Source organism: Accipiter gentilis, chromosome 29 (assembly GCF_929443795.1).
Source record: "Accipiter gentilis chromosome 29, bAccGen1.1, whole genome shotgun sequence".
Taxonomy (NCBI): domain Eukaryota; kingdom Metazoa; phylum Chordata; class Aves; order Accipitriformes; family Accipitridae; genus Astur; species Astur gentilis.
The window spans coordinates 3079179-3104376 of record NC_064908.1 but is presented as its reverse complement, the minus strand read 5'-3'; the positions used below and the strand labels follow the sequence as shown (position 1 = coordinate 3104376).

Below are 25198 nucleotides of genomic sequence, written 5' to 3'. Positions count from 1 at the left end.
CTCTCTAAATGCTCAGCACATCCCCCCAGCTTTGATTACTGACCTTCTCCCCCCAGCCTTGTCCCCAGTCCCCCATCTCTTCATTAAGTCCTAGAGCGGGTTTACTCCCATGACACTGCTTTGTCTGTCACTCTCTCCAGCCTTTCTGGAGGGAGAAAGCAAAGGATCAGCCTCCAGCTGTGCTGCAGCCAGACAAAGGGAGCAGATTCCTCCTCCCCTTGCTCCAGCTTAACAAAGCCAGCCCAGCAGCACCGAACCCTGAGCCTCGACCAGCGCGGCCTCACTGCAACAAACAGGGCTCGGGGCTAATGAGAAAGCAAGAGCAGAGGAGCATCAGGCTGTGCTGTGTGTGGGAAAGGTTCCTTAAGGACAAAGGAAAACACTTCATTAAGAGCTAGAGACTCTCAGCTGTGCAGAGGCAGCTGAAATGGAGATCCGCTGTGCCAGGAGGCACCGGGTTTGTTCTAGAAGGGGAGAAGGCTCCCTCTTTCCTTCCAAGCCTCTTCCAGCCTCCTCCAATTTTTGCAGTTCAAAGGGATGTTTTATGAGCCTTCTGGGGTCAGGAGGCAGCACCCCCAGGGCTGCACACGCAGAAAGGGGTGCTCTTAGCACCTTCCCTCAGCTCTGCTAGACCCAGCAGACCTTTAATCATCCAGGGATGCTGTTAGACAAAAACACCTGGCCCTGGTGCCCCACTCACTCTTCCCTGCAGCCTCACCCCCCAGCAGATCTCACTCTGGAGCCCTGCTCAACTGCACTGTGTCAAGATTTCTCTGCTGGGCTCCGTGCTCCTCACCGCAGGCCTGGAACAGAACCCAGCATTGCTGCGGGCAACTCCTCCACCCTGGCCAGAGCTGCATATCTGCATGAGGGGTAGAGCTCCTTTCTGCAGTTAGATACTTGCATCTATACAGCCTTCCAAAACACGGCGCCTGGATGAACAAAGCATCAGGACCACAGACGGGAACGTGACAAGGGATGGGGACAATCACTGTTGTGCCTGTGTACGCAGCCAGGGACAAGCAGGTGGGATGTAAATAATTAGCGAGCAGGTTATTAGCTGCGGAGTTGGTGCCTTTCACCTTTCCTCTAACTTTGGGATTAGAGAGAGGGGACTCGGAGCTGACAGGGCTGCCCTTCAAAAGGAACCACTCGCTTCCTCGCAAATACCGGCAGACAGGAACGGACACCCCTCTCCGCGAAGGGGCAGGAGCCAGCCCCAGCCCGGTCTCACCGGAGGAGCGATGCTCGGAGGAGATACAGGCAGAGAAGCCGGTCCCTGACCCCCTCGGGGAGCCCAGGTCGGGGGTTTCCCATCCCCATCCCTGCCGTTGCGGCGGCCGCCGCACGGTGTCCTCGGTGCTCCGCAGCGGCAGGAGCGGGTCCGGATCCCGGTGGAGCCCCGCAGCTGCCCCCCCGGGATCCTCCTCCCCTTCTCCTCCTCCTCCTCCTCCAAACCTCTCCCTGCAGCCCAGGAACCGCTTGACAAAAAAGAGGGATGGGACACCGCGGAAAGGAACAAGCGATGGGGCAAGTGCCCAAGGCACGGGATAGCCCACCAAGCCCCGGGATGGCTGCCTGCGCTAGCCTCCCACCCCGTCCCCAACCCCTTTTTAATCTGGGTCCCAGCTTTTCATAAAATGACAGTCTTGATGCAGTCTGGAGCACAGCCAGCCTTCTTCGAGGGTTCTTCTGAAGACAGCTTTTAATGGTGCAACTGCTACAAGCTAGAATTGTAACCCGACGGTTTGGACAGCCCTCCCGCAAACTGCCTGGGAAGAACAAAACCGAAGAGGAGGCAATGGCCAACAAAGCCATCACCAAGGCCACTGCCCGGCCCCGGGGTGAGAGTGCTCCAGAGGCAAGGCTCAGTTTTTCTCCTTTCTCCCTGGGCTGAACAGAAGATCCCAAATCATTAAAGGAGCTAAAACCAGGGCTGGAATATTGTAGGTTGAAGCCATCTCTGCGGGAAACCCAGCAAAGGCAGTATCTGTGCTAGTCCTGTGCCAAACGCAAGGTCTTCCCTCTAGCCAAAAAAGTCCCTTGGGCATTCATCCCTCCCAGGAGCATTGGCAGCCCCTTGCTCCAGCTCCTGGCAAAGTGACAGTCAAATGCTACAGGTTTGCAGGAAAAGCCTTGCTATGAAGGCAAAAGAACGATCCCCTGGGTCTGGCTGCAGGTTAGGAGTTTCCTGTGTTGCAAGCCAAGGGGATCTGTGCAGGGAAGCACACGTAGATCCCAGGATGCTCGAAGAGGACAACATCACAAGAGTCTTCCCTGAACCACCACTGACCTGTCTGGACACTCCTAACACCTTCAAACCCGTTGCCTTTGGTAGCGGGTCAGGATGGCCGCAGGGAGACACTTGCCAATGCCCTGATCCCCGGAGTCCTTCCTGCTGGCAAGAGACATGACACACCAGCGCTGCGAGCAGTTCCTTCATCTGGGTTTCCCCGTAGAGCTCTGAAGACAACTGGGAGGGGGATCCTGGCCTGGAACGGCAGCACCCAGGAGGAAGAAGAGGAGCAGCCCTGTGGGCTCCTGCCAGCCATGGCTCCAGAGCAAGGCTGAGTTTAACTACGGGCAGGCAGAGCCGAGCTGCCAGGCTCCCAGGCCAGTTTGGATGGTGCTCACCCAGCCTCAGCACCGCTGAGAGCTGCCCAGCACCACCACCACCACTGCTGGAGGCAGTGAGGGGCAAGGTCCTCCACCGGGCAGGAGCCAGCTAGGAATCGGAGAGGCACAGGGCCTCCACGGCACTGCTCAGACCCTGGCTCACCCCACCGACAGCCAGCAGGCAGTTCCGGATCACGATGCTGGAGCAGGCACAACGTGGGGTGGGCATGGGGGGCAAGCTCTCCCACTTATTCTTCTCGGGGTGGAAGGCCTCTGCGGACTCCAGGACGGTCGGCTGGTTTCCTGGAAGCATAAAGTGAGGTACTGGGTCACCTGGGAAGCACTGGCAAGCATCCCTCGTCTGCTCCAGGACAGTGTCTGTGCTCTGGACTCCATGCCCTTATGGGATCTGTTTTCCCTGCTCCCTCAGGCCAGCCAGGGCCAGGATCTCATTGCTCTGTAATGGTAACACATGATTCACATAAGCTTTTGAAGTGTTATCACCATCCCCCAGTGCCTCACCTAGCCCCCCAGCCACAACGACTCTGCCTTTCAGGTAGCCAGCCACGAAGTCTGCTCGCCTTTTCTTCAGGTAGAAGGAGCGCTCCATCTTCATCCAGCCACCTGGGAGGGACAGGACAGACTGGGTATTACAGGAGCATCCACTCCTGGGAAACCATCTGGCTTCTCTGACCTACTTGCTTGTGAAACCACAGTTTTGCGCTGCTGCACCTTGGGGTAATAAAACCCCGTGACACAGGGGTCAGCTTCCTCACCACCAGGTCAGGAGGCAGCTGTTGAATCCAGCTGCCTCGGGACCATGGTTTTCCCCTCTGCTGCCTTGACTTGTTAATCCTGACCACAGGCCTTCCTCTAGGCTGAGCTCAAGGCACCAGCAGTCCCAGGACTCAGCAGATGAGAGCTCTGAGCTCTGCAAGGACAGCAAAGCCCCAAAGCACAGCTCTGTGTGCCACCCACCCTCCTCCTCTGGAAAGGACAGAGCCGGGACAGTCCCCACCTTGTTCCATATCAAACATGTCCACGGTCCTCATGAACTTGGGCTGCCGGTAGAGCCGTCCCTGCCGCAGGCCCCCGAGACTGAAGAGTTTGTCTTCTGTGGGCACAAAGCTGGAAAAGGCCCTTTTGTTGGGGATGTTGGGAAACTTGGTCCACGACCTGGTCTCTGTGTCAAAGACCTCAAAGGCGTTGATAGCGTACTTGGACTGCCTTCCACCTGGGGCAGGGAAGACGGAAAGAAAAAGGTCAGCTTGGCTCATAGCACTAAGCCAACAGCAGCAAGAACCAAAGGAGTCTCCTAGGGCAGGCTGAGAGCGAACTGCCAGCCGATACGATGTCCTCAGGTCTCAAGTCACCTGCATGAGGGTTTGCCGAGCCAGGTAACTTCTCACCCTTGCGCTCCCGTTCCTTTAACTGCAGGTTCATGACATGACAACACTTCATTTTTCAGTGCATCACACCCTCCGCTTCCCTCCACACCAGCAGCAGCGGGTCGCTGGCACAGGAAGGTGTTTAGTATGCACCAGTTTAATCAAGACAAATTCACAGCAGAGCAGGGATCAGCTCTCAGGGAGCCTTTGCAATTCAGATGAGTTCAGCGCCAGTGCAATCCAGCAAACCCCGGCCTTGCTGCCAAGCTCCTGACGGAGCAGGAGAGCCAGAGCAGCTGCTGCTACCACCGCCAAAGATGCGTATTATTCTTCTACCCATCAGATGCAGATGAATACAGCTATTCTCAGCTCAGATGCTCAGCGTGCCTTTGAAGGCAGAGCCTGTGCTCGCTACTGGGCCCACAAACTGTTCGCCAGCAGCAAGCAAACTGCAAAATAGATCAAAGAGGTTTTTTTCTGGTAACCCCTAAAGAAAGCCAGGGCTGTCTGGCAGTTTGAACAATCAGGACTCCTGCATTTTGATCCCGATATGCCATTTGGCCATGAGCTGACAGCAACATTTCTCTGCCTCAGTTTCCCTTTCTGTAAGCCAAACATCATGAAAATTGTCCCCTGCAAAAGGCTCGGTCCAGCATTTCCCAGCTACAGCAGGTCTTTCCTCTGCCAAAGGCAGACCCTTTGTGAAGCTGCACAGTACTTTGCTGATATAAACCGCATAAAGGTATTTTTGCTCACTAGTTGAGTCCAAGGGCTTTTAGCGCAGTCACAGGACTGCAAATTGAGCTGGCAAAGACCAGCTGTACCCTCAGCTGCCAGCAGCCACGGATGGGCCTGGGACAGGGGTGGCCACTCACCCAGCACAGAGCTGCTGCAAGACCCACGAGTTCCTGGGACATTCAAGGGTGCAGGGGCTCTCACCGATGCTTGCTATGGAGCCGTGAATCCGAACCCCACACCAGTCCCCACTCAAAACCTACAGCTGCAAGCTGGTGTTTCTGAATGCATGAGAAAGCAGGCAGGGATGGAGAAGAGCATTCCCAAAAGCCTTTTCCAGGGAGATTTCTCAGTGCTCAGATCAAAGGAGCTGCTGCCCAAGGAGGAGGCGGCAGTAGGACTGCTTCTTACCCAGCACGTAGATCTTGGTGCCTCGCAGGAAGGATGTGGCAGCGTATCTGGGTGTGGGCATGGCCGCCAGCGACACCCAGATGTCCTTGAGCATGTCATAGTGCTGCAGGTAGTTGTGCGGCCTCAGGTCAGATCCCATCCCACCAGCCGCATAGACTCTATAGTCTGGACAAGGCCAAGAAGCAAAAAAATTAGTCCCACAAAATTATTATAGAAAAGCATCAGAAATACCCACCTGCAAAAACACATGCCATCATACGATGTGGACCAGAACTGTTCGATCCTACCCACGACCCTGTGTATGTCCCGAGCTCCCATCTCCAGGGCAGAGGGGAATGCACTAACCTCCCGGTCCCCACAGCAACTCCAACTTTAAACAGAAAAGGCTTTTTAAAAGCCTTTGAAAACTGGGAACTCTGGTGCCTTTACTTCTCTCTTGCTCAAACCCTGGCAGCTGAGGCTTCCCTCTGTTTGGGGGCTGCTGCTCCTCAGCTCAGCTCCTGCTTTGTCCCACTGAGGTCTGGCACAGGATGGCAGCTCTGTGACCCGGACCGGAGGGCTCAGAGCCAAGACAAGGCACCGAGGCTAGTTGTTCCCCACCAAATCCGTATCAGCTACATCCACCTCTGGCTAACAGCAAAGCTGGCTCTCCAAAACAAAATCCTACCTGCACAGCACCCACATTATCTCCTTCAACACGCACTTCACCCCACAGACAAGATTCAGGAGAGCAGCGACAGCAGCCTTGCCTTTCCGGGCAGCCCTACAAGGCAGCTGAAAAAGCAGAGACCAGCCTGCACACTGCAAGGATTTGGGCAGCTATTTCTGTTCCTGGCCTCTCACACCAAATTGACCCTGTCGTATCAGTCAGGCAAGCTTATACTCAGAGAGAAAATCATCTCCAAGATGGTAAACATTATTTTTAAACATTCCTTGATGGTAGCTTTTAAACCCACTTAAGCAAACAAACCAAGCAGCTTTCAAAGAAGCTGCCTGGAGATTAGATTCGTAATCCCAGGCACGGTGGGTAGCTGGCTGACCTCAGGCATGCTGCTCAGGAACACAACTCCCAGCCCCAGGCTCTTCAAAGAATGGCAGAGCATGCTAAAGGAAATCAATGCTCCGCATCTCTGCTTAGAAATTAAAAAAGGAGATGGGCTGATAAGGCAGAGCCTCACAAGCCTTTATCGAGCCCCATTTAAGGCGGTGGTTAAGCTTTCGGAGGGGAGCTATGCAGGAACCCCGCCATGAGGCCAGGCACTTCCCCTCCTTGTGCAATGATTTGAGCCCATGACCATGAAGCTGACTCTCTCATGGCTGGTTCTGGTTTGGACCAGAGATGTCTCTTCAAACCAAAGCTATTTTGCGGCTCAGACCTTCACCTCTGGCTCTGCAGCTCAGCCAGGACCTCCCAAGCCTGGCTACACTCAGCCAGCAGCACCATTCCTATTTTTCCAGGATCTGCAGCACACAAGGACCAGAATTTGCTACAAAACCCTGGCAAAGTCTGATTTGAGGCCCTGGAGCTTGGACCTGTCTGAAATACCCCCAGGTACTACCACAGCCACAGCCCTCGTGGCTCCAGGGCTGACGGTACAGAGCAGTCCCCAGGTTTATCTGCTTTTGGCCACCCACAGAACAGCTGTCTTTACCAGGTGGGATATGATGAACACCCAGGGTTCAACTTCTCCAAAACCTTTTCTGTGCTTCTAGAACAACATAACCCTGTGCCATTGCCCAGAAAGCTTTTGTGCCTGATGCACCAACCGATGCTAACCCTCCCCATCCCACCACCCCGCAGGCATCCCTCCCTGCCCTGGAAGGACACAGCAGGAATTGAATGAACCCTCCTTGCCTTTTGCCGTCACCGAGATGCCCATGGCTGCTTCTCTCAGCGAGTTCCTCTTCTTCCACTTGCCCTCATCTATGTTGTACATCTCCACTATCTTCAGCGGCATCTGATTCACTCCGACCCCTCCTATCACCATGATCCTCTTGCCCAAAGTGGCCACGGCCACCCCGGCCCGAGCTGTGGGCATAGGGGGCAGCGAGGTCCACTGGTCGGCCTCGGGGGAGTAGACCTCAAAGCAATCCATGGGGACACCGTTGTCATCGCAACCCCCGATGGCAAACACCTGCCCGCCAGCTTCCACCAAGGTCGAGTAGACCCTGCGGCTCGGGAGCGGGGCGAGGGTTTTCCACTGGAAATCTTTGGTATTAGCTAGCTCCATGGTGGCTGGTGGGGCAAGGCAGCATCGATCCCTGCCCACGGGAGGGGGCTGGCTACGCTGCAAAACAGAGCAGACGGAGAAGTGCCAGGGAAAAACAGAAAAACGCAAAGTGCAAACACCATCCTTCCCCTGGCAGGGCTGCAGGCAGCCTGGTGCAGAGCAGGGACGGGAGCACCCCCGTCAGACAGGCTCCCCCAGCCACCAGCCCCCTCCGCCACCCCCCAACAAAGAACAGCAGCGACCGGTACCTTTCATTGCATCTCCATTAATCCCGCAGTTCCAGGTCTGCCTCCGAAGCTCATGCAGAGACCGATCCTAAAAATAAAACAAAACAAAAGAGGGAGGGTAAAAAAAAAAATATAATAAAAGGCAAGAGAGGTTGGAGTCAGTTTGTTATCCTATTCCCTGAGCATCCCCGCCCCCAAGCGACATTCAAACTGAGGAGGCTGCAAGCCGTCTGCTCACTTCCCTGGCTGTTTTCCTGCCTGCTAGGGAACTTTTCCTTGCATCCTCCTTTTCTGACCTGATTCTTCCTCCTGACCCCTGTCTACATCCTCCTGCAGACCCAGGGAAGGACCCGCTCCGGCAGTCCTCGGCTGGGAAAGGCGAAAGCCAGCCCTCGCCTCTCCAGCCCCGATCCAGGGGCTGAGCCGCGGAGCTGTGAGGGATCCAGAGAACAGCCCAGGGAGGAGAAGGCACAAGCTCTCACTGGAAACCCATGGTCTTTTTTCGTCTCCTCTCTCAGAATGGCTGTTAAGCATGCAGATGAGATTAATTAGCACAGGAGGCCAGAGAGGACAAACGGAACAGAACAAAGGCAGCAGCTTGCTCGCTTGCCCAGCGTGGAATAAGGTGCCTTTTGCACTGAGCATCTCCGCCTTCGTTGTGTAACTGAGGTTGTTTAACAATTGCCCTTAAAACAAAGTAAGATTTATCTTTACCCTTGCAGACGCAGCAGGCTCTCCCAGCACATGCTGCCTGCACGAACATTTGGAAACAGGACTGTAGCGTAGAGTGAGCAGTTGCCAAAAAAACCCAAAGAAGGCATACTGCTGGCTGAGCACTGCTCTGCTCTAGGACACAGTCATTCCCTCTTCTCCTCATGCACTGACTCCTGAGACTTTTCCCCACGGATGCTGAGGTCCCACTGACCCCCTGAAAAGAGCTTCCCCAGCAGGAGAGCAGGGCTGCCTGGCTCTGCTTTTTTTGTGGACCACCGTTTGAAAGCCCCTGGAGCAGAGATTCACTCCTGGACCCACTTCCCTGCCTCCTGGCAGACACCCAGCCCAGGGCCAGTGCCCCAGCCCATCTGCTGCTTGGGGTTATTTTTTTTTTCTTCTGATACAGCAGTGTGGCTGTGGGGTGAAATGCAAAGAGCCAACTTGCTCTTTCCTATCCAAGATACCTAAGCACAAAGCAACCAACCGTTATAGCCCTTGGATTTCTTAAGAGGATGGACTCCCTTCTCCCAAAAAGGAGAACCAGACTTGTTTCCTGCTGCTTCATCTGGAGCAGAGAGTAAACAAGCGGGCTCTGCAAAACTCCCTGAGCCAGGAACAGGTCATCTCCTCCCTGCACCCCACTGCCTTGCCTGGCCGCAGCACTTACTCCCCAGGTCTGACCACAGCCCTTCAGCTCTCCGACAACCTGAGCAGACAGAGCCTGTAGCTTAGCAACAGCCACCTACAGCCGCCTTTCATCACCATCACTTCAGGTGATGTGAGTGGGTATCCTGATGCTTTCCAGGGACCACAGCATGGAGCAATGAGGCAGATCCCCCTGGAAGGGGAGAAGCCTTGGGGTGCACCGGGCTGCATGTGGGGCAGAAGCACACGGGCTGTTGCTGCTGTACCCCAGTCTCATCCTGTGTGTAGCACACCGGGGATGCCACATTATTTCTTCTATAAATTCATGCCTGTTGTGTTCATCAGGTAAGCAGGGAGACAGAGGTGGCCGTCGGACCGCAGCCAGGGCCAGGGCATTTGCCATTCTCTCAGACAGGTACAACGCAGCATCCCCACAAACTCCTCATCTCTGTCTCGGGGCTCAGCCTGCAGGGCCCATCTGAAGGGGAAATCAGTTGTCATGGTCATGTTAGTTCCTACATCTCCTCTGAAAGCGCGAATTAGAGGAGGGTGATGGAAAAGCATCAGTGAAATGGGTCTCGGACAACTGGACTGAGATCCATCAAAATCATTTCACGTACAAGTCTGAGCTGGCATGAAAACCAATCAGTCCAAGCAGGGCTGTTTATTTTAACTTATTATCCCAGAAAAATTTCAGTAGTCAGCTAAACATCATTTACTGCATAAAGAATGTGGTTAATAAACCCATAAATACTCCTTGGGCTGGAACCCTCCAGCAGCAGGACCCAGCACGGGCACATGCGCACATCCCCGGCACTGTGGGGGCCGCAGTACAAAGGAACACAAAGCAACAATAAAAAGCAGCAGCAAGTCAAGCCACACTTTGCATCTTCCCAGCAGCTGAGGAGAAAGGGGCAAACAACAGACTAGATCACCAGCTGCTGTTCTCCCCTCTCTTCAATCCCTCGTCTTCTGATGTGCATCACCGCCCACAACTGGATCGGCTCAGGGATTTATGCCTTGGCAGTTTAAGCAGCTCTGGACTATTGCTTTCATGAATAATTTATTTTCTTTCCAGGTGAATTTTCATGCATTACCATGGACAAATTCAGCACGGGCCAGCAAATTAGAAAAGCAGAGCCAGCTCCTGGAGCATGACAGATTTGCATCCTGACCTCCGAGAAGTCATTTTTCTGCCCTGTGCCTCAATTTCTTCAACTAAACAGCACAGTGCTGGGATGAGACACAATCGGCATCACCCAAATGTCTGACAGAAGCAGAACCTCACAGCTGGTGCCAGACAGTTTCTCCACTGTCATTAAGGCTATGCAGAACTCAAGCATAGCTGTCTAAAATTGCCTAAAAATTCTTTTTCGACATACCAGCACAGAGAGTGTGATTCAAAGCACTCGGAGATGGCTGAGTATTTCTGTGGAGTGCTGGGCAGATCCTTCAGGAGAACAGGCAGAGCAAAGACCTGCAAATTCAGCCCAGCTGTGGTCCCAGACAATGGGAACCAGCAGATCCAGCCAGCCAGCACTCCCAGCAGCAGTAATGCAAAGCTCTGCCTGAGCTCAGCTGCCTTGGCATACAAATAGTAGTTTGCTATTCTTCTCTTTCATGCTCTTTAAAGAAAATCAAGGTCAACCTGAAACACTGTACTCACACCCTTTGTCTCCATCTCTCCAGCATCACCTGAATCTCACTAAAAAGCAATGCCAGCACTGCGCTGTAGGAGCTGGGAGTTGTCAAAATGTGCTGACCAAACACCCCCACGTGCTGCAGCCATGTTCTCCTCCCAGACAGAGGGAATTATCACTTAATTATACCAAACAAATTGGAAGCATTAAAATTTCTTTCTTAAATGGCTACATTAAAATAAAAATGAATGGTAATTGCTTTTCTATCAGAGGAGATGGCAGGCACAGCGCTGAGCCCACTCCAGGGTCCAGCCCTTACCCTTGCAGGACAGAAACCCCTGCTTTAAGAGCTCAGTAAGCAGCACAGCACCCCTCCGCCCCCCCCAGGGTCTTTCCCAAGTGGTTACGGAGCACAGTTGGGCAGGGAGAGCCCCACGGCACCCGCTGAGAGGGGGACAGGGCTCCGGTGGGAGAGGGGGACCTCTCGGTGTGGGGGGCTGAGCTCCCTGTGCTCTAACACCCAGCTGCTCCCTCCAAGGAGAGGCCATTCCTCACCCCGCAGGTTACACCAGGCTCATTTTCGAGAGCTCCCAGTTTAGTGGCATTTATTACCTGCAATGATTTGTGGTTTATAAAAGAGATACGCTGGTGGGTATTAAAGTGATAGATGGGCTGAACAGGGGAGAGAGATCTTGGTGCTACTGAGTGCAGCTGCTTTCGCTTTCCTTCCCATCTCGCCTCTCTCCAGGATTTAGAAGTTTTGCTCCTCTGGGTTTGAAATTCCCTGAGCTGCAGCAGCCCAGCACACAGCCCAGCTGGAGCCAAAAATCTCCACCCTCCAGCCATCGGGGTATTCTTTTGGCTGATGCGCTACCCTAAATATTGCATTGCAATGCCACTGCATGAGCACAGAGCGAAAAGGGGTCCTATGTACACCTCTCCAAACTGAAGGAAATGCAAGGAGGCCCCAGAAGATGAAAAGCCATGGATATACCCCCAAATCTTCTATTTTTAATGCTCATGCTGAGGATATCCATCCCGAGACATCACTGTACGTACCCCCAGCCACACTTATGCATAACACACTTCCTCCAGGGAGGAACTCAGGGCTCAGGAAACAGAGAGACACCTAATCCTCACCCAGCCCGAGGCAGATACAACTCACTACAAACCGATCCTGTACCACATTTGTCTAACTCGCTCTGAAAAGCCTCCAGCACTTCTGCTGCCCCAGCAGCAGATCACTGCTGTGCCTCACAGAGCATCACCCGCTCAAACTCGCACTTCGGGAACAGTGATTCTTTTAGGGACACCACAAACATCCAGGAGACCACTATGCTTCTTCCTGGTATCCCATCACAAGTTAACTTGAGCCATATCCAGCTGACCCTCAGCTTCCCTGACTTCAGTAGCATGACCCCAGATTTCCATCACTGGGTCTGGGACACACATCAGAGCCCCACCAGGAGCTGTGCTCCCAGAACATCACTACTCCCCATATTGTCTGCCAACTGCCAAACGCCTGCATGTTCCTTGCTGTCACCAGGAGCAGGTTAAAACAGACACAGCCAGCCACCAGCCTGACAGAGAAGCCTATTAGAGAACCTACTGCCTTCAGAGAAAAAGCTCTTGTACTCACCCAAGTGTCACGCCAGATAAACACGGGGCAGTCCTGCCATGTGCCAGCCAACGCGAGAAAAGGGGCTGCAAAGCCGAGCTGAAAACAGCCTGACATCCAGCCAGCATCACTAGCCAGAGCAGTAACAATTCCTGCTGCTCTGGGGATGGGCGTCACAGGGGAGGCAGGAACAGGGGCAGTGATATGCTGGAAATAGCACACAAAAACTGAGAAGAAATTGTAGCTTCTGCTCCTCAGCACCAGGCAGGAGTGAGCAGCTTCATTTCGGCTCTGTCTTGGCTGCCTGCGCTCTATTAAATAAAGAGCAGGGAGAGATGACACAGCACAGACTCAATTAAGACAGCTAAAAGGAGATGATTCAGTGCAGGGAACCCATTTCTGTCCCAAGGAACAGTCATGGTACCAGGCCAGGAGGGGGGACACAGAGAGGAGAACCCCAGGAATTTCACCTGCTGCCAAGGAAGAGTGTCAGGCACAGCCCAGCTCTCCCCTGCCTGCTCCTGACTGTCTTCCCAGTGCAATTCCAGGTTACAGCAACACTCAGGTGCTTTCCCAGTGCTGCTCCAGGCACAGGGTCCAACACACAGTTTGGAGCAGGAACCAGCCCCTGGGAAGCATCAGTCCCCTGTGGCTCAGCTCTTCTGCTCCCAGTGTGACCCCAGAGCCCAGCTCACCCACTCCAAGGGGCAGAGACAGAGATGAGCTGTGCCACGTACGGGATGCCCGGGATGCTGCACACAAGGCTCAAGCACACCTCGCACCGGCAGCCTCTCCTGCGACCTTCGTACCTGCCCTCCCCAGGACTGGGCGCTCAGTTCACCCATACGGGGAAGCCACTTGCTCCCAGGGCAGGTAGGGAGCCCACATCTGCCTCTCCTCAAAATCCCAAAGGTAACTACCTGCAGCTGGAGCCGCTTGTTAGCACAGGAACATCCCAGATTGGCTAGAATCAGGGACTTTGTCAAAAAAAAAGAAAGCAAATGAAGAGAAAGGACAGTAAACAATGACAACTTTCTTTATACTGTTTTCATCTACACTGGAAGCTAGCAGGATACAGCGCATCTCAAATAACACATTGAAAAGTTTCAGATGTGGGAGCAGCACCTAAACCTCCCCATTAATCCCTGTAATTGAAGTGAGCTGCTTTTCCTCCTAGAAGCACATAAATATCATGGTGTAACCACCCTTTGCACTGTCAGATAAACATGAGCACAGCATGAGGCGGCTGTGTCCCTGTGGACTCAGGTACCAACCTTTGCTGTTAAAAAAAAAAGGCATCTTTATTTCAGCAAAGACACAGCCAATAAGAAACAACATTCACGGGGGCAGATTTTTCCAGGAAGCTTGTAAGTCCACATTTCCCCCTGCTCAGCACCCAGAAGGGATAAATCCCTTCTCCTGCAGGGAGAAAGCTCACTTCTCTGCCACCCAAGAAAGCAGACTTTCAGAGGAGCCCAGCACCCCAAAATTCCATCGTACAGCAGTCCAGAGAGCTCAGCACCCCCACAGACAGGGCTCTCTTCAAACCCTCACCACTTATTTGAGGTTCTTAGTGGGATCAGGGTCTTTGGAAAAATCTGGCACCTTTGTAATGTCCCCAGCATGGGAGAAGCCTGAGCTCCTGTCCCAAACTCACACTCTCATTTCTTGGTGACACTCAGAAGAAGATATAGACAGCCTTTCTACAAGCTTTGACTATTATACAGTCCTAGCCTGCAAGGTCATGTAATACCAGGTCTAGGTTTTCAAGTAACTCCAACTTTAAACAGAAAAGGCTTTTAAAAAGCCTTTGAAAACTGGGGACTCTGGTGCCTTTACTTCTCTCTTGCTCAAACCCTGGCAGCTGAGGCTTTAAACAGAACATGCATGAAATTTTCAGTCTGGTATTTCTGACCTCTCTTCACACTGAATCAAGTTTCCTTGCCATAGTAACAGCTACCCAGAAAAATAACAACAAAAAAATCCATTAGTTCCCTGCCTTTCTCTGCAAATTACCCAGCTGGCAAAAGAGACCGTTTAGATATAAGGAAAGACAAAAAGCATTACAATTATAAGAGAATTAATTGTACCAAGCAAAGAAAAAGCAGCAGCACTCACAAGCAGTTTATTCCATTCCTTCTGTTCCTGAGCATCTCTCTTTGCAGACATAAGTAGGGGCAGCTTGAACATGAAGACAGCAGGCTGTGACTGATCTGACCTCCTCCCCAGCTACACCCCTTCCCCCCATTACCAGTCCCTTGAGATCATTTCCAGCCTCATCATGCCAAATGCAATTTCCTGAGATTGCTAATAGGAGGAAGGCAGAGAGGTCATGGAAGGAAATATTCCACAGCTAAGAGCACAGCAGTGGTGGATCAGAAGGATGCCAGGAGCTTTAGCAGGCTATGGGACAGGGAGAAAAGAGGTTTCATTTTTTTGGCACTTGTTAGCACAGGGAAAGAGCCCAGGCCATCCTTTTTTTCCAGGGTGGGCTGAAGAATCAGCAGAACAAGGTAAGGTTTATTCACATCACAGTTTGTCTCAGGAGAGGGCGTTACAATTTCATCAAGAGAAAAGATAATCCACCTGCAAGACTGCAGGGTACCCCTTCCCCAGTCCAACTCCCAGCAGCATCCTGCATCCCCTCCCCTTGCCCCCGCAGGCTGCCTCTGCTCTTTGCACAAACAGCTTCTCTTTCTCACAGGTCAACTAAGATCTTTTTCAAGCCCTGCAGTCTTGCTGGTTATGTTTATAAAGCTCCTGTTACTCTGTATTTAGGCTGCATCCCTCTGGAGGGAACGTGAAGAGCTTGGGCCAGATCTCAGCCGGGGGTAGCACAGCGCACGCACCCATCGCTGCTGCCTGCCTCAGCTGCCAGGGCCTGGTCTGGGAGAGAGGCTGAAAAGATGGGATTTGGGGACTACTGGGGGGAGAAGAAAAAAAAAAAGGGAAAAAACATCCTCCTTAACCCACTTTTCAGGGAGGGAAACACAAACTCAAAGCTTCGTTTCTGGTTGCTCATTAAAAGCCTGGCCTGACACTGGGAGAAAGCTGTCCTCCTCCAAAGCATCCCCCTCCCACCCATCCCCAATAACCTGCTGACCTCCAGCGAGAAACTCCCTCCCTCCTGCCAGAAGAGCTCGGGAAGCACGGATATACTCACAGCTCCCGGGAAGCCGCGCCGAATCCAGGTAGAGCATGGCTCTCTGCTAGAAACGCTCTTCAACACCCAAATCCTCGGTGCCTGCGGAGCATCCCCCTCCTCCCAGCTCCCTCCCGCACCCTTCGTCCCTCCCGGCACCCCACAGCCCTGGGGAGGGGGATGCGAGCAGCGATGGGAGCAGCCAAGGCTGGGAGGGCTGCGTGGGAAGGATGTGAGGAGAGAAAAAAAAAAATCAGCATAAATTCAGCAGCCCTAATCTTCACCCTCCCAGAGATGTAGGGCAATTAAGAGGGAGAGTATTTCCCCATCTGGTCTCTTCCTCAGTGCCGACAGCCGGGGGTGTGCGTGCGTGTGTGCACAGTGCATTACCAGACCCATACTTAAGCCTTTTATGGCTCCCCACGCTTGCACAGGATGTTCTGTAACGGCTGGTCCCTGCCTGCAAAAACAAAACTCCTAGGAAAGGGAAATAGATGGACAAAAAGAGCAGAGTAGGAGCTGAAAAGCAGGAGCTGCCTCCGAGAGGAGGCAGAGACCCAAACGTGCTGCTACGGCATTCCCTGGGCTGCAGCAGGACCCGCTCCGGGAAGAGCTGGGGGTCTGCCCCAGGCTGGCTCCCAGTTGTGGCTGGGAGCTGGTGGATCCCCCGCTGCCAACTGGCTACAGCTCAGGGAGAGAAGAGCCCAGCGCTGGTACGCATATCTGATGGACACGCACCCCACAAACACCCACCGTGGGGAAAACAAGGGCACAGCAGGGACAGTTCAGGCAGCAGCAGCCCCAGAGCTTCTGCTCTCTGCAACTCTGGCTCCAGGCGTCCCGTGAAGAGCACGCTTTGCTCTGAGGTTGCAGAGGCAGCAGTAGGATGCAGGGCCCTTTGGGCCTCAGTTTCCCAGCCTGCTGGACATCTTCCCTGACCTGCTTCTCCACTCTTCTCCTAAAAGTGTTGCAGAATAACTTTACAGAAAAATCTTTTCTAAGCAAAAGCCAAAAGAGAAAGATATTTTCGATGCATCATCCATCAAGCTTCAAAGCTCCTCCCCAGAGACGCATTTCCAGTTCAGCCCAGCAGATGTTTCTAATCCTTCAGGAACCCCCTGAGCTCTGAAAGTCCCCAACACCCCCAGAGATTTCTGCTCCTTTCAGCGTTGTGCTCATACATCTTTCCCCACCGGCACAGAGCTCCGAGCACGCATGACTTGGGGCACAGCCAGTACCCACACAGCAGCATCAGGTGCTCAAGCACTCAACAGCCTTTGAACCTGCAGCTTCCAGAGCTGGAGGAGTCTCCTATTTTCATCTCAGAGGGACTCACTTCTCCACTGGCCACTTCCCTGCAGCCCAGACCAGGGACAGTCTCCAGAGATGGCTGGAGTAGGTTTCCAGTTCAGCCCTGGCTTGCAAAAGCCCCTTGGTGTTGACCCCAATTCAGGCCCATAACGATCCAGGAAAGGTTTATTCTTGCCGATAGCTCATGCTGGTTGAGATGGGGAAGTATTTTAAAGCAGCTCTAGCCATAAAATAAGAAAAATGAGGAAATCAACAAGAAGTTGAGTCAAATGACTCTACATAAAGCAAATTGTCATCCCCTACCAGCTATTTTAATCTCCTGTTAGCTTTCCGGTGGGAGGATTCAATTTGCATTTAAATAAAACCCTCAAGCTCAGGGCCAATCTAACATTAAGATGTTCATTACAAAGGCATTTACCTCTTAAGAAATTTTAAGAGACCCCATCAAACTGGATTTTAACACAGGGGCTATTAGCAGTCTGGCATTATTGGACACTTAGTATTTTTAAGTTGTTATTATTTACCAGACTGGTTACAGATGAGTCCAGGCAGCTCTGAAGGAAGGTTTCCAGCAAGCTTGAAAGCTCCCTACTTACAAAGCCAGGAGGTAAAACAACCCACACAGTCAAAAATCATCATAAAAGGTATTCTGGAGCCCCTGAAGAGCTGCCTGCAGAAAGCTCAGTTTCATGGGGGTAGGGAGGCATGGGGAAGGAAAGGGGAGGCTGCAGGACACAGCCAAGGGCAGGCTGCTGAGACGAACTGATGGTCAAGCCACAGGGTTGGCAGCTCCTCTCTGTCCCCAAATTAAACCATGGGGCTCCCATGCTGGGTACCAGCTCAAAGCAGCCTGGCAATGGGTGACCTTTATGGGTGAGGGTGAAGGGGCTGTGACAGATTGCAGCTGGCCCTTGCAATCGTATTCTACAGCCGTTTCCATTTTAAAACTGGTGATAAACTGTGGCTTACAAAACCCACTGAAACACAACAGCAGGTTGGCGTTTCAAATCATTTGGGTGCTCCTGCTTTGTGGGACCAGGACACTGGGTTTGGCCCCAGGTGGGTTTTTGGTTGGTTGGTTTAGATTTTTATTTTTGTGGGGTTTTTTTTGGTTGGTTGGTTTTGGGTTTTTACATTGCTGTTTGATCTCAAGCCCTTCATCTGCTTTTTATTTTCCTTCCTGCTTTTTGTCTGCCCATTTCACCTGTTGTTTCGTGGCGGCAGTTGGGCTCCCCATGCTGTGTGTACAGCACCTGGTGAGTGGGGTCCTTGGGTCAGCTGGAGCCTCTGGCTGGTAGCAGAAACACGATGGATTGTGATAAAATAGGGAGCGGGGATGGTGTGACGCAGACCAAGGCCCTGGTAGAGCTCTGCCAAGAAGCCTTGATAATCCTCATCCTCATAGTCCTACATATCTGATGCTAATAACTTATTAAAACAAATACTCTTTCATCTTCATAAGCATTTAATTCACCCAGTTAAAAACAAAACAAAGTGACTCCAAAAAAACCCCCCTGATGACCTTTCACTGGCCAGTGTCACTTCTTAGATGAATGCAAGCAGCCTTACCTTCCCATGATGAACAGTCTGCACCACGTCGACACCTGCAAAAGACCAGAAAAATGAGAGATGAAGGCAGGGGAAGAGGGCGAGTTTAAATTGGATAAAAGCAGGGAGACAGGTACGGCAGCTTGGCCATAAAGCCCCAGGTGTTCTATCCCTGACACCCGACTTGCCTGGTGGATGAGTCAGACTTGACAGGCTGGAAAATAACTGTCTGTCTCGGAAGGACGGAGCTTACACAATGCGCTACAGAGACCGGAGCCCTCATACAAAGGCAGGCGTTGGCTTCACTCAGCAGATGCTTTTTGAACAGTGAAAATTGCACAGCACTAACAACCCGGTGGCCAGCAAGCCCTTCCCACGGCACAGGGCTTGTGCTGGGAAGGAGGGAGGGACACACTCTGCTACCCACCAGCAGCTAGGGAAACAAACTCACCATCGCCTGGCAGCTAATGCCGTGAAGAAAGCAGAGTTTACCCTCCTCCGGATAGCATCTTTTCCTGGCAGTGTCTTGCTTGTCGCTAAGGAGACCTCTTGAGATACCTTGAAGAACTTGTAAGACAAGGAAGGCCCTGGCTCACTCCAGATTTGTGCCTCAAAAAGAACAACTTTTGCAGGCTGCTTGGAAATGATAAAGGAGGTGTCACTGTTAAAGAAAAAAAAAAAGAAATAATAGTCCTGAAAACCTGTAGCAGTTCCCTGCAATTCAACATCTGTTTCCATGGGAACAGCAGGAGAGTTGCAGGAATTCCTACAAATTACACAAATAAGCCAAACCGTAACATTTTCTTTTCTTCTTTCTTACCTGCATCACTTCAGGTTGAGCCAATTCAATCCAACAAGCACTCTTGACCAGACCACTTCTCAGAAGTGTTTGGGAAAGGCATGTTAAACTGCAGTTAGCAGGCCAGGAGGTAAGAAAACAGGGGAAAAAAAGCAGCAAAAATCAGCCCTGGAAGGCCAGTAAAAGGCTTTTCTTTCAGAAGAGATAGGATCTTGGAGATAAAGGGGAAAAACATGCAAGAGGCCCACGCATATCTCCGTGCCAGCAGTGGCTGGAGCACACAGCCCCCCCGGCACTGCTGACCATGGGAGACCATGCTTTGGCACAAGCAGTGGAGAGCAATCCTGTCTCTAGTCTCCCTGCGTTCAGTCCTCCCCTGTCATTTCTTCCAGAGATTTGGCAACCTGACAGTTAATTAACTAGTTAATTAATTAATTCTCCCTCCTGCAGGGCCCTGAGCTGGTTACAGTGCAGATAGTCACCTTAATATGTGGAGACAGCAGCCAAGAGCTTCAGGATCTCTCAATCAGAATATTTAACCCACGGGGAGAAGTCCACCAGCTGTGTCTGCCCATTTGACAAACACAGAGAGACATCATTTCAGGACAGACAGGCACTTTGCAAAGACAGTTGCTGGGAAAAAAACCCAAAAAAACAAAAAAACCCCTGCACGCACAGTAACATTCAAAATTGGCTACAGTTAGCAGAATTTCATCAGCAGCGTGAAAGAGCTTTAAGCTGTCTAACTAGTTAGGCTATGGATGCATCTGGCTTTGCATGCTTTTTATAAAAACAAAACATAAGTCTATGTTTATACACAAGTGGAAAAAAAGCTGTTTGTTCCCAGGAAGAGGGTTTATGCAAGACATAGCAGGGCTAGGCACAGCTGATCTCCACGCACAGTTACCAGAATCCTGAAATAAAGCAGTGGTTTGCTGGTTATCACAAGCTGCATCTCTTCTGTGTTCATTAAGGGAGTGTCTGTTATAATGGAAGATCACATCTGCCTTCCTGAGCAGTCCAACAAGAGTCAATATATTCCGGTGCAGGGTACAAAGTGCCTTGGGTTTTCCGCCGACCACGTCTAGCTCTGAGAAAGAGATGAATGCCTGAGCAAGAAAAGGGACTTTGAACAGTGGTGTTTTGTTCTCTAGTCTTCAAAGGAAGCGAGGGTTAATCATTCATGGACCAGGCAGCAATAAGAGACAAGAGCAGACTGTGTAAAGAATGGATTTGAAAGGCGGGATGTGGGTAAAAAACATCAGTGTATAATTCTGATTTTCTGTAAAAAAAATATTTTAATAGATTTTGGTGAATTAAGTCCTAATCCGCCCCCAAAAAATTTCATTTAAACTGCAGAGAACATTGTTTTTCTTTCCTTTGGGGGCTAAATGTTGAAGCATTTTGTGCTTTAAAAAAGAAAAAAAAAAGATCAGTTTGAAAATTAAATGCTTTCAGAAGTCAAGATGCTGTTTCAAAGGTTGCCATAATGAAACACTCCAATTTCTCAGAATTCTTCTCTTTGTTTTGCTGATCCCCAAAGCTAAATTCACGGGCAAACATATCTGTAACAACATACTTTTGCCCAATTCTCCCTGGATTAAGAAGTTCTATTCTTGGCTCTGTCACATGAGGCTTTTGTGACAAGTCACCAAAACCCTCCACGTGTCCATCCGCAGCAATTCATTTTGAGCTTGGCTGGACGGCGACTGCTTGGCAAGCACCTCTGACCAGCATCTCCCCTAGATGTTCCCCTGCTCCTTACAGACTGGCTGCAAAATTGCTTCTGCACCTGCAAGATCTTAAGCACAGTTGCATGTAGCTAAAGGCCAGTAAAGCCAAGGGAAGCGATGAGTAGATCCTGAGCTGCTCAGATCGCTGCAGCAGCGGAGAAAAACCATCCCCAGAAAGACCAAGGCAGATGCAGAGGGAAGATGAGATTGCCTCACCCATCTAACCAAGGCTTGTCTTCTGCAGCTTCCATTCTCCAGACATCTCCCAGCCCCAGCTGCTGCCCATCCTGGGGTGTCTCTGAGATTAGAGATGTGTTACAGGAAAGTTGATTATAATTGACCTCACTGCTACAGCACTTCTACTATTCCCTATTTAGCATCCATTTTGCTGTCATTACTCTCCCAGAGCTATTTCTGCCAAGCATAGATCCTTGCTGACAGGTCTCTAGTGGAGAAGGCTGCAGTGCATAAAATTAGAGACATGGGGGAGACAGCTTCTGATAGCAACCTGCCAGCCATCCGCGGGGGCTCCGCGTGGCAGGGAAGGTGCGAGATGCGGGGCAGGGGTTAGCTGTTAAACTGGAGGAGGTGGGTGGTAATGGGATGTCAGTTCATCAGTAATCCTATCCACGCTTTCAAGGGAACTTAGCAAAGCAGGGTAAGAGGGGCTGGGGGCAAAGACTGAGAAGTGAGACAGTTCAGGCAAGAGGAGGAAAAACTGCAGAACAGCAAGCAGAACAACTTTTTCTCTGCTGCCATCAGAGAGGTGTCAAGTCCTATTCTCCTTTAGATCTAGAGCAAAATCCCCATGAGTGACATGCTCCTTAAATGCCACCCTACTGGAGTTTTCTTTTATGGCGAAGAATGGAAATACACGGGGGTTTTCTACCTCTTGGATAAAAAGGAAATCCCAGACCAAACCATTTAACTTAAATCCCTCCTTTAGGGCAAGATCTCCCTAGCTCAGTTTTAAGTATCATCATCTTTCCTCAGCAGATAATGCCACATGCATATTTCATCCTAAATGCCAACAACTGGAACTGGGTTAAGACACAGAGCAGTCCCCACCCCAATCCCACCGGGACACAAGCAACCTCTGCCAAGTTTAGCACTTCCACTGCTGGAAGTTCCTCCCAGCACATGACCCGTTAGTGTGCCTTGCATTCATCGTAAGGACTCACAACCCTGTCAAACAGATTTAAAAGAAAAGCCTATCGGTGCTCTCAGGCACTAGCGTTTTATTAAACACAACCCTTTTATAAGGGTTGTGTTTAATAAAAGACATTACAGTAGGCATAACCTTTTATGGTTATGCCTACTGTAACGTCTGAATTTCCAGACAGTTTCAGCAAGAGGCAGCAAGTCCATTCCTACAACAGCCAAATGCAAGGCTGCTTCCCAAGGAGGGGGTGAAGCCTTCAGCAGTCCAGGAAACTGGCACCCTCTTTCTTTTCCTTCTCTAAATTCCCAGATACAGCAAGACCTACCTGAGATTGCACAGAGCTGAGCTAGATTTGTTTGCCAAATCAATAGATCTCATACGCTTCAGGCTCAAGAGCAAACATCCGTGATCCCTGGCATTAAGCAGGGCCAGCGTTGATGGTGATGTTTTCCTTCCAGCCACTGGGAAAGCAGTGCAAACTGCAGACACGGCAGGGCTGGGTGCCCTGGGAGATCCATCACCACAAATCTTATTATGACCTCTTAAATCACAGTATGCTATAAGTGTAAAGTAATTTTATGTAAAAAAAAAAAAAAATCAACCCAATCACCTAACAAAATGCCTTGCCTCCACACTAGTTTTAGAGCGGGACAGTTAATAATGGTCCATTATTTCTGTCAAAATAAAGTGGATCCAGACCTCACGTTTGCCAACTAAAACTAGACAAAGTCTGTCACCTCTAGGGAGGCACTTCTTTCCTCTCCCATGTGTCTTCCTAATAGCAAATAAGAGCCAAACCCAGCAGGAAGAGCTGCTCTAATAAGAGACACTGTAGGAAATAGGAGCACCCAGCTAGGAGAGGGCAAAAGCCCTTTCAAAATCTACCTTTCCAAATGGATTAATGGATCTGCTTTCTAGATGGCAAAGTTTGCTATCTGCATAGGGTTTTACTTACCAAGAAAAAAAAATCACTGTATTTGGAAGCATCCTACTGTATCAATGGTGACCCATGACTTTATCCCTAGCACTCCCAGTGCAGTCCTCAATATCCCTGTTTGTACAAAGCAGGCAAGAACAGAGCAGCACTGCATCCTTATTTTCTTACCTTGCACCTTCGCTACTGCTGTTAGCCAAGACAACAAATTTAGTTATCATACACCTTAAAAATAATCTGCCAAAAAGAAGGCACTCCCTTTACCTCTAATTTTCAGTGGTTGGGATTGCAGCTAACTGGGAGCAGGGATACAGAGTGGGGTGGAATGGGACACAACTTGCCTTCTCCCAGTGCAGACAATACCTACATGATGTTTGTTTGTTCTGATGATCAGTTCAATAAAGTGAGCAAGCACAATACATGCTAAGCTCACTCCCCAGGGAAGGAGGATTAGGTCCTACTCTGTTCTGGCAAGATCACTACTCTGCCTTATTCATTTCCACTGAGCTAGAGGAGTCTTGGCACAAACTGAACTTCTCTGGGATCGGAGGAAGCTGTTCCTCCCCCATTTTGAGTCAGGAGAGGAACATGTTTTTAATCCAAATCCAATATTAACAAGACTTACAGCTCAGTACAACTTTCTTGAAGAAAGTCAGGCAGTAACAGGGAGTCAGTACCATCACCTGAGGCTAGGAGGAAACCAGGGATAATTGACATTTTCAACAAGCCCAGCAAGTCTACCTCCTGTGCTACACAAGAGCCAGAATAGGAGTTTCTTTTCCAAGTGTGGCTTAAGCTGCAGTGCCTAATGTGCCCAGGGGCCTGGTCTAATTCTCCATCTTTTTTTTTTTTTTAACTGATTAGGAACATTTGCCCTCTAAGTATTTATATCAAAGACAAGACCCAATAAAACAGTGTTGGGCAGTAACACACTTATTTCATATAACATATCAGATCAGCACATATCCTTCAACATGAGAGCACACACCCCTAGCATGTTGAACAGCAGGAGATTAATGTTTCTGTTATCCATTGCCAGGAGGATTCCAAACATCCTCATCGCTGGAGCCAATGCTTTGCCATCCTCAACTGAAAGGAGGGACTAGAGTAATCCACTAAATTCAGAACAGAAAAACAGAAAGGGAAAATGCATGTTGGCTACCCCACAGTGCTCTCCAAGTGAGATAGCTGATGCTAAGAAGGAGGAATTACACCTCATTTCATACATCTTCAAATGAGAGGAATAAATGATAACTTTGTTTCCCGATAAGAACAAGGCTCTGAAGTTAGTTAGGAGGAATGGCCTGACTATACAGCCCTTCACCACCCCCCTGAATAACCAGATCAAAGCTACCACGCATCAGCTGGATCATTCACAAGGTTTTGCTGAGGAAGTGCAAGATGGCTAGACAGAGCGGGGGCATATAAGCACCAAAGAGCAAAGCCTCAGAGTGTGAACTAGAACTGACAGGGTCTATCAGTTACTTAACAGGGAAGCAATGGTATTTACATAGCAATTTGAAGCAGCTAAAAATTATTTTCCTATGAATGCAACATCAAGCCAAGACACAGCACATTCCAGCTTTCATCGCACTTGCTAAACTGGAAAATGAGCTTCACAAAGCAGGAAACATTTGAGAACAGAGAGCTAACGCCACACCTTGGTGGAAAGCCAGCCACCTTAATTCCATTTACTTAGACTGTTACAGGAGCCAACCCCCTACTTTTTCATTTATTACCATTTATCCTACTTAGAAAAAGAGGTAACTTCTTACCTCACATTAAAGCCATTCCCAAGATGCAAGATAAAGATTACAAAGTGCACACATCTTAAAGATGAAGCAAAATATCTCAGAAGTTAAGGAAACCATTCAGTATCTCATACCACTAGCTTACTGCGTTATGACTTACACAGGGAGGATTTTCCTCTTACACCAAAGTGTCCAATCTAGGGAAACAAAATTTTCTTTCTTGGTAAAGCTGGCACAGACAACAGGAAAAAAACAGCAGTTTTTAAATCAAATGCCTTCAGCAATTTTAGGGTACTGCAGTGCTTTTCTTCAGCTTACATGCCAGGTTCAAAGTTCTGCATTTCTCCTGTGAAAAGACACTAAAAGGCCTCAGCTCGATCTTAATCCGCAAGTCATTTAAATGAGTGTCATGATTTATGAGAACATTGCACAGAAAATCAGGTCGTCCTCAGATGAAGAGTAGCAGGCCAACAATGGGAGATCCTCACTTCCACCATTTTTCCCTTTTCAGTAACATTTATAGACTTGAAGGGGCAAGAACATTTTTCCAGAAGTGGTTAAGATATAATAACTCCTCCTTTGATCCCTCGTGG

At 50.4% G+C, this 25198-nt stretch overlaps 1 protein-coding gene across 3 annotated transcripts; it reads right to left on the bottom strand.

Moving 5' to 3' along the window:
* Positions 1-1437: 1437 nt before the first annotated feature.
* KLHDC8A (kelch domain containing 8A) lies at positions 1438-16083 on the bottom strand. 3 transcript variants are annotated; one of them, XM_049832988.1, is made up of 7 exons: positions 15389-16083; positions 7630-7696; positions 7006-7438; positions 5151-5315; positions 3635-3850; positions 3139-3240; positions 1438-2919 (listed from the first exon to the last, which is right to left on the bottom strand). In XM_049832988.1, the coding sequence occupies exons 3-7, from the start codon at positions 7379-7381 to the stop codon at positions 2726-2728; spliced, it is 1053 nt and encodes a 350-aa protein (XP_049688945.1). In that variant the 5' UTR covers positions 7382-7438; positions 7630-7696; positions 15389-16083; the 3' UTR covers positions 1438-2725. The 3 variants fall into 3 exon arrangements, with proteins under 3 accessions (XP_049688945.1, XP_049688946.1, XP_049688947.1); XM_049832989.1 differs by lacking the exon at positions 15389-16083 and adding an exon at positions 14344-14424; XM_049832990.1 differs by lacking the exon at positions 15389-16083 and adding an exon at positions 12247-12459.
* Between the last annotated feature and the right edge of the window lie 9115 nt (positions 16084-25198).

Bases quoted from the DNA above. Each gene is read 5' to 3' on its own strand.
- KLHDC8A (XM_049832988.1), bottom strand. From the start codon at position 7,381: ATGGAGCTAGCTAATACCAAAGATTTCCAGTGGAAAACCCTCGCCCCG. The intron at 3,851-5,150 runs GTAAGAAGCAGT...TCCCTGCCCCAG, and splicing joins CACCAAGATCTACGTGCTGG to GTGGAAGGCAGTCCAAGTAC. The intron at 2,920-3,138 runs GTGAGGCACTGG...TTATGCTTCCAG, and splicing joins CGTTGTGGCTGGGGGGCTAG to GAAACCAGCCGACCGTCCTG.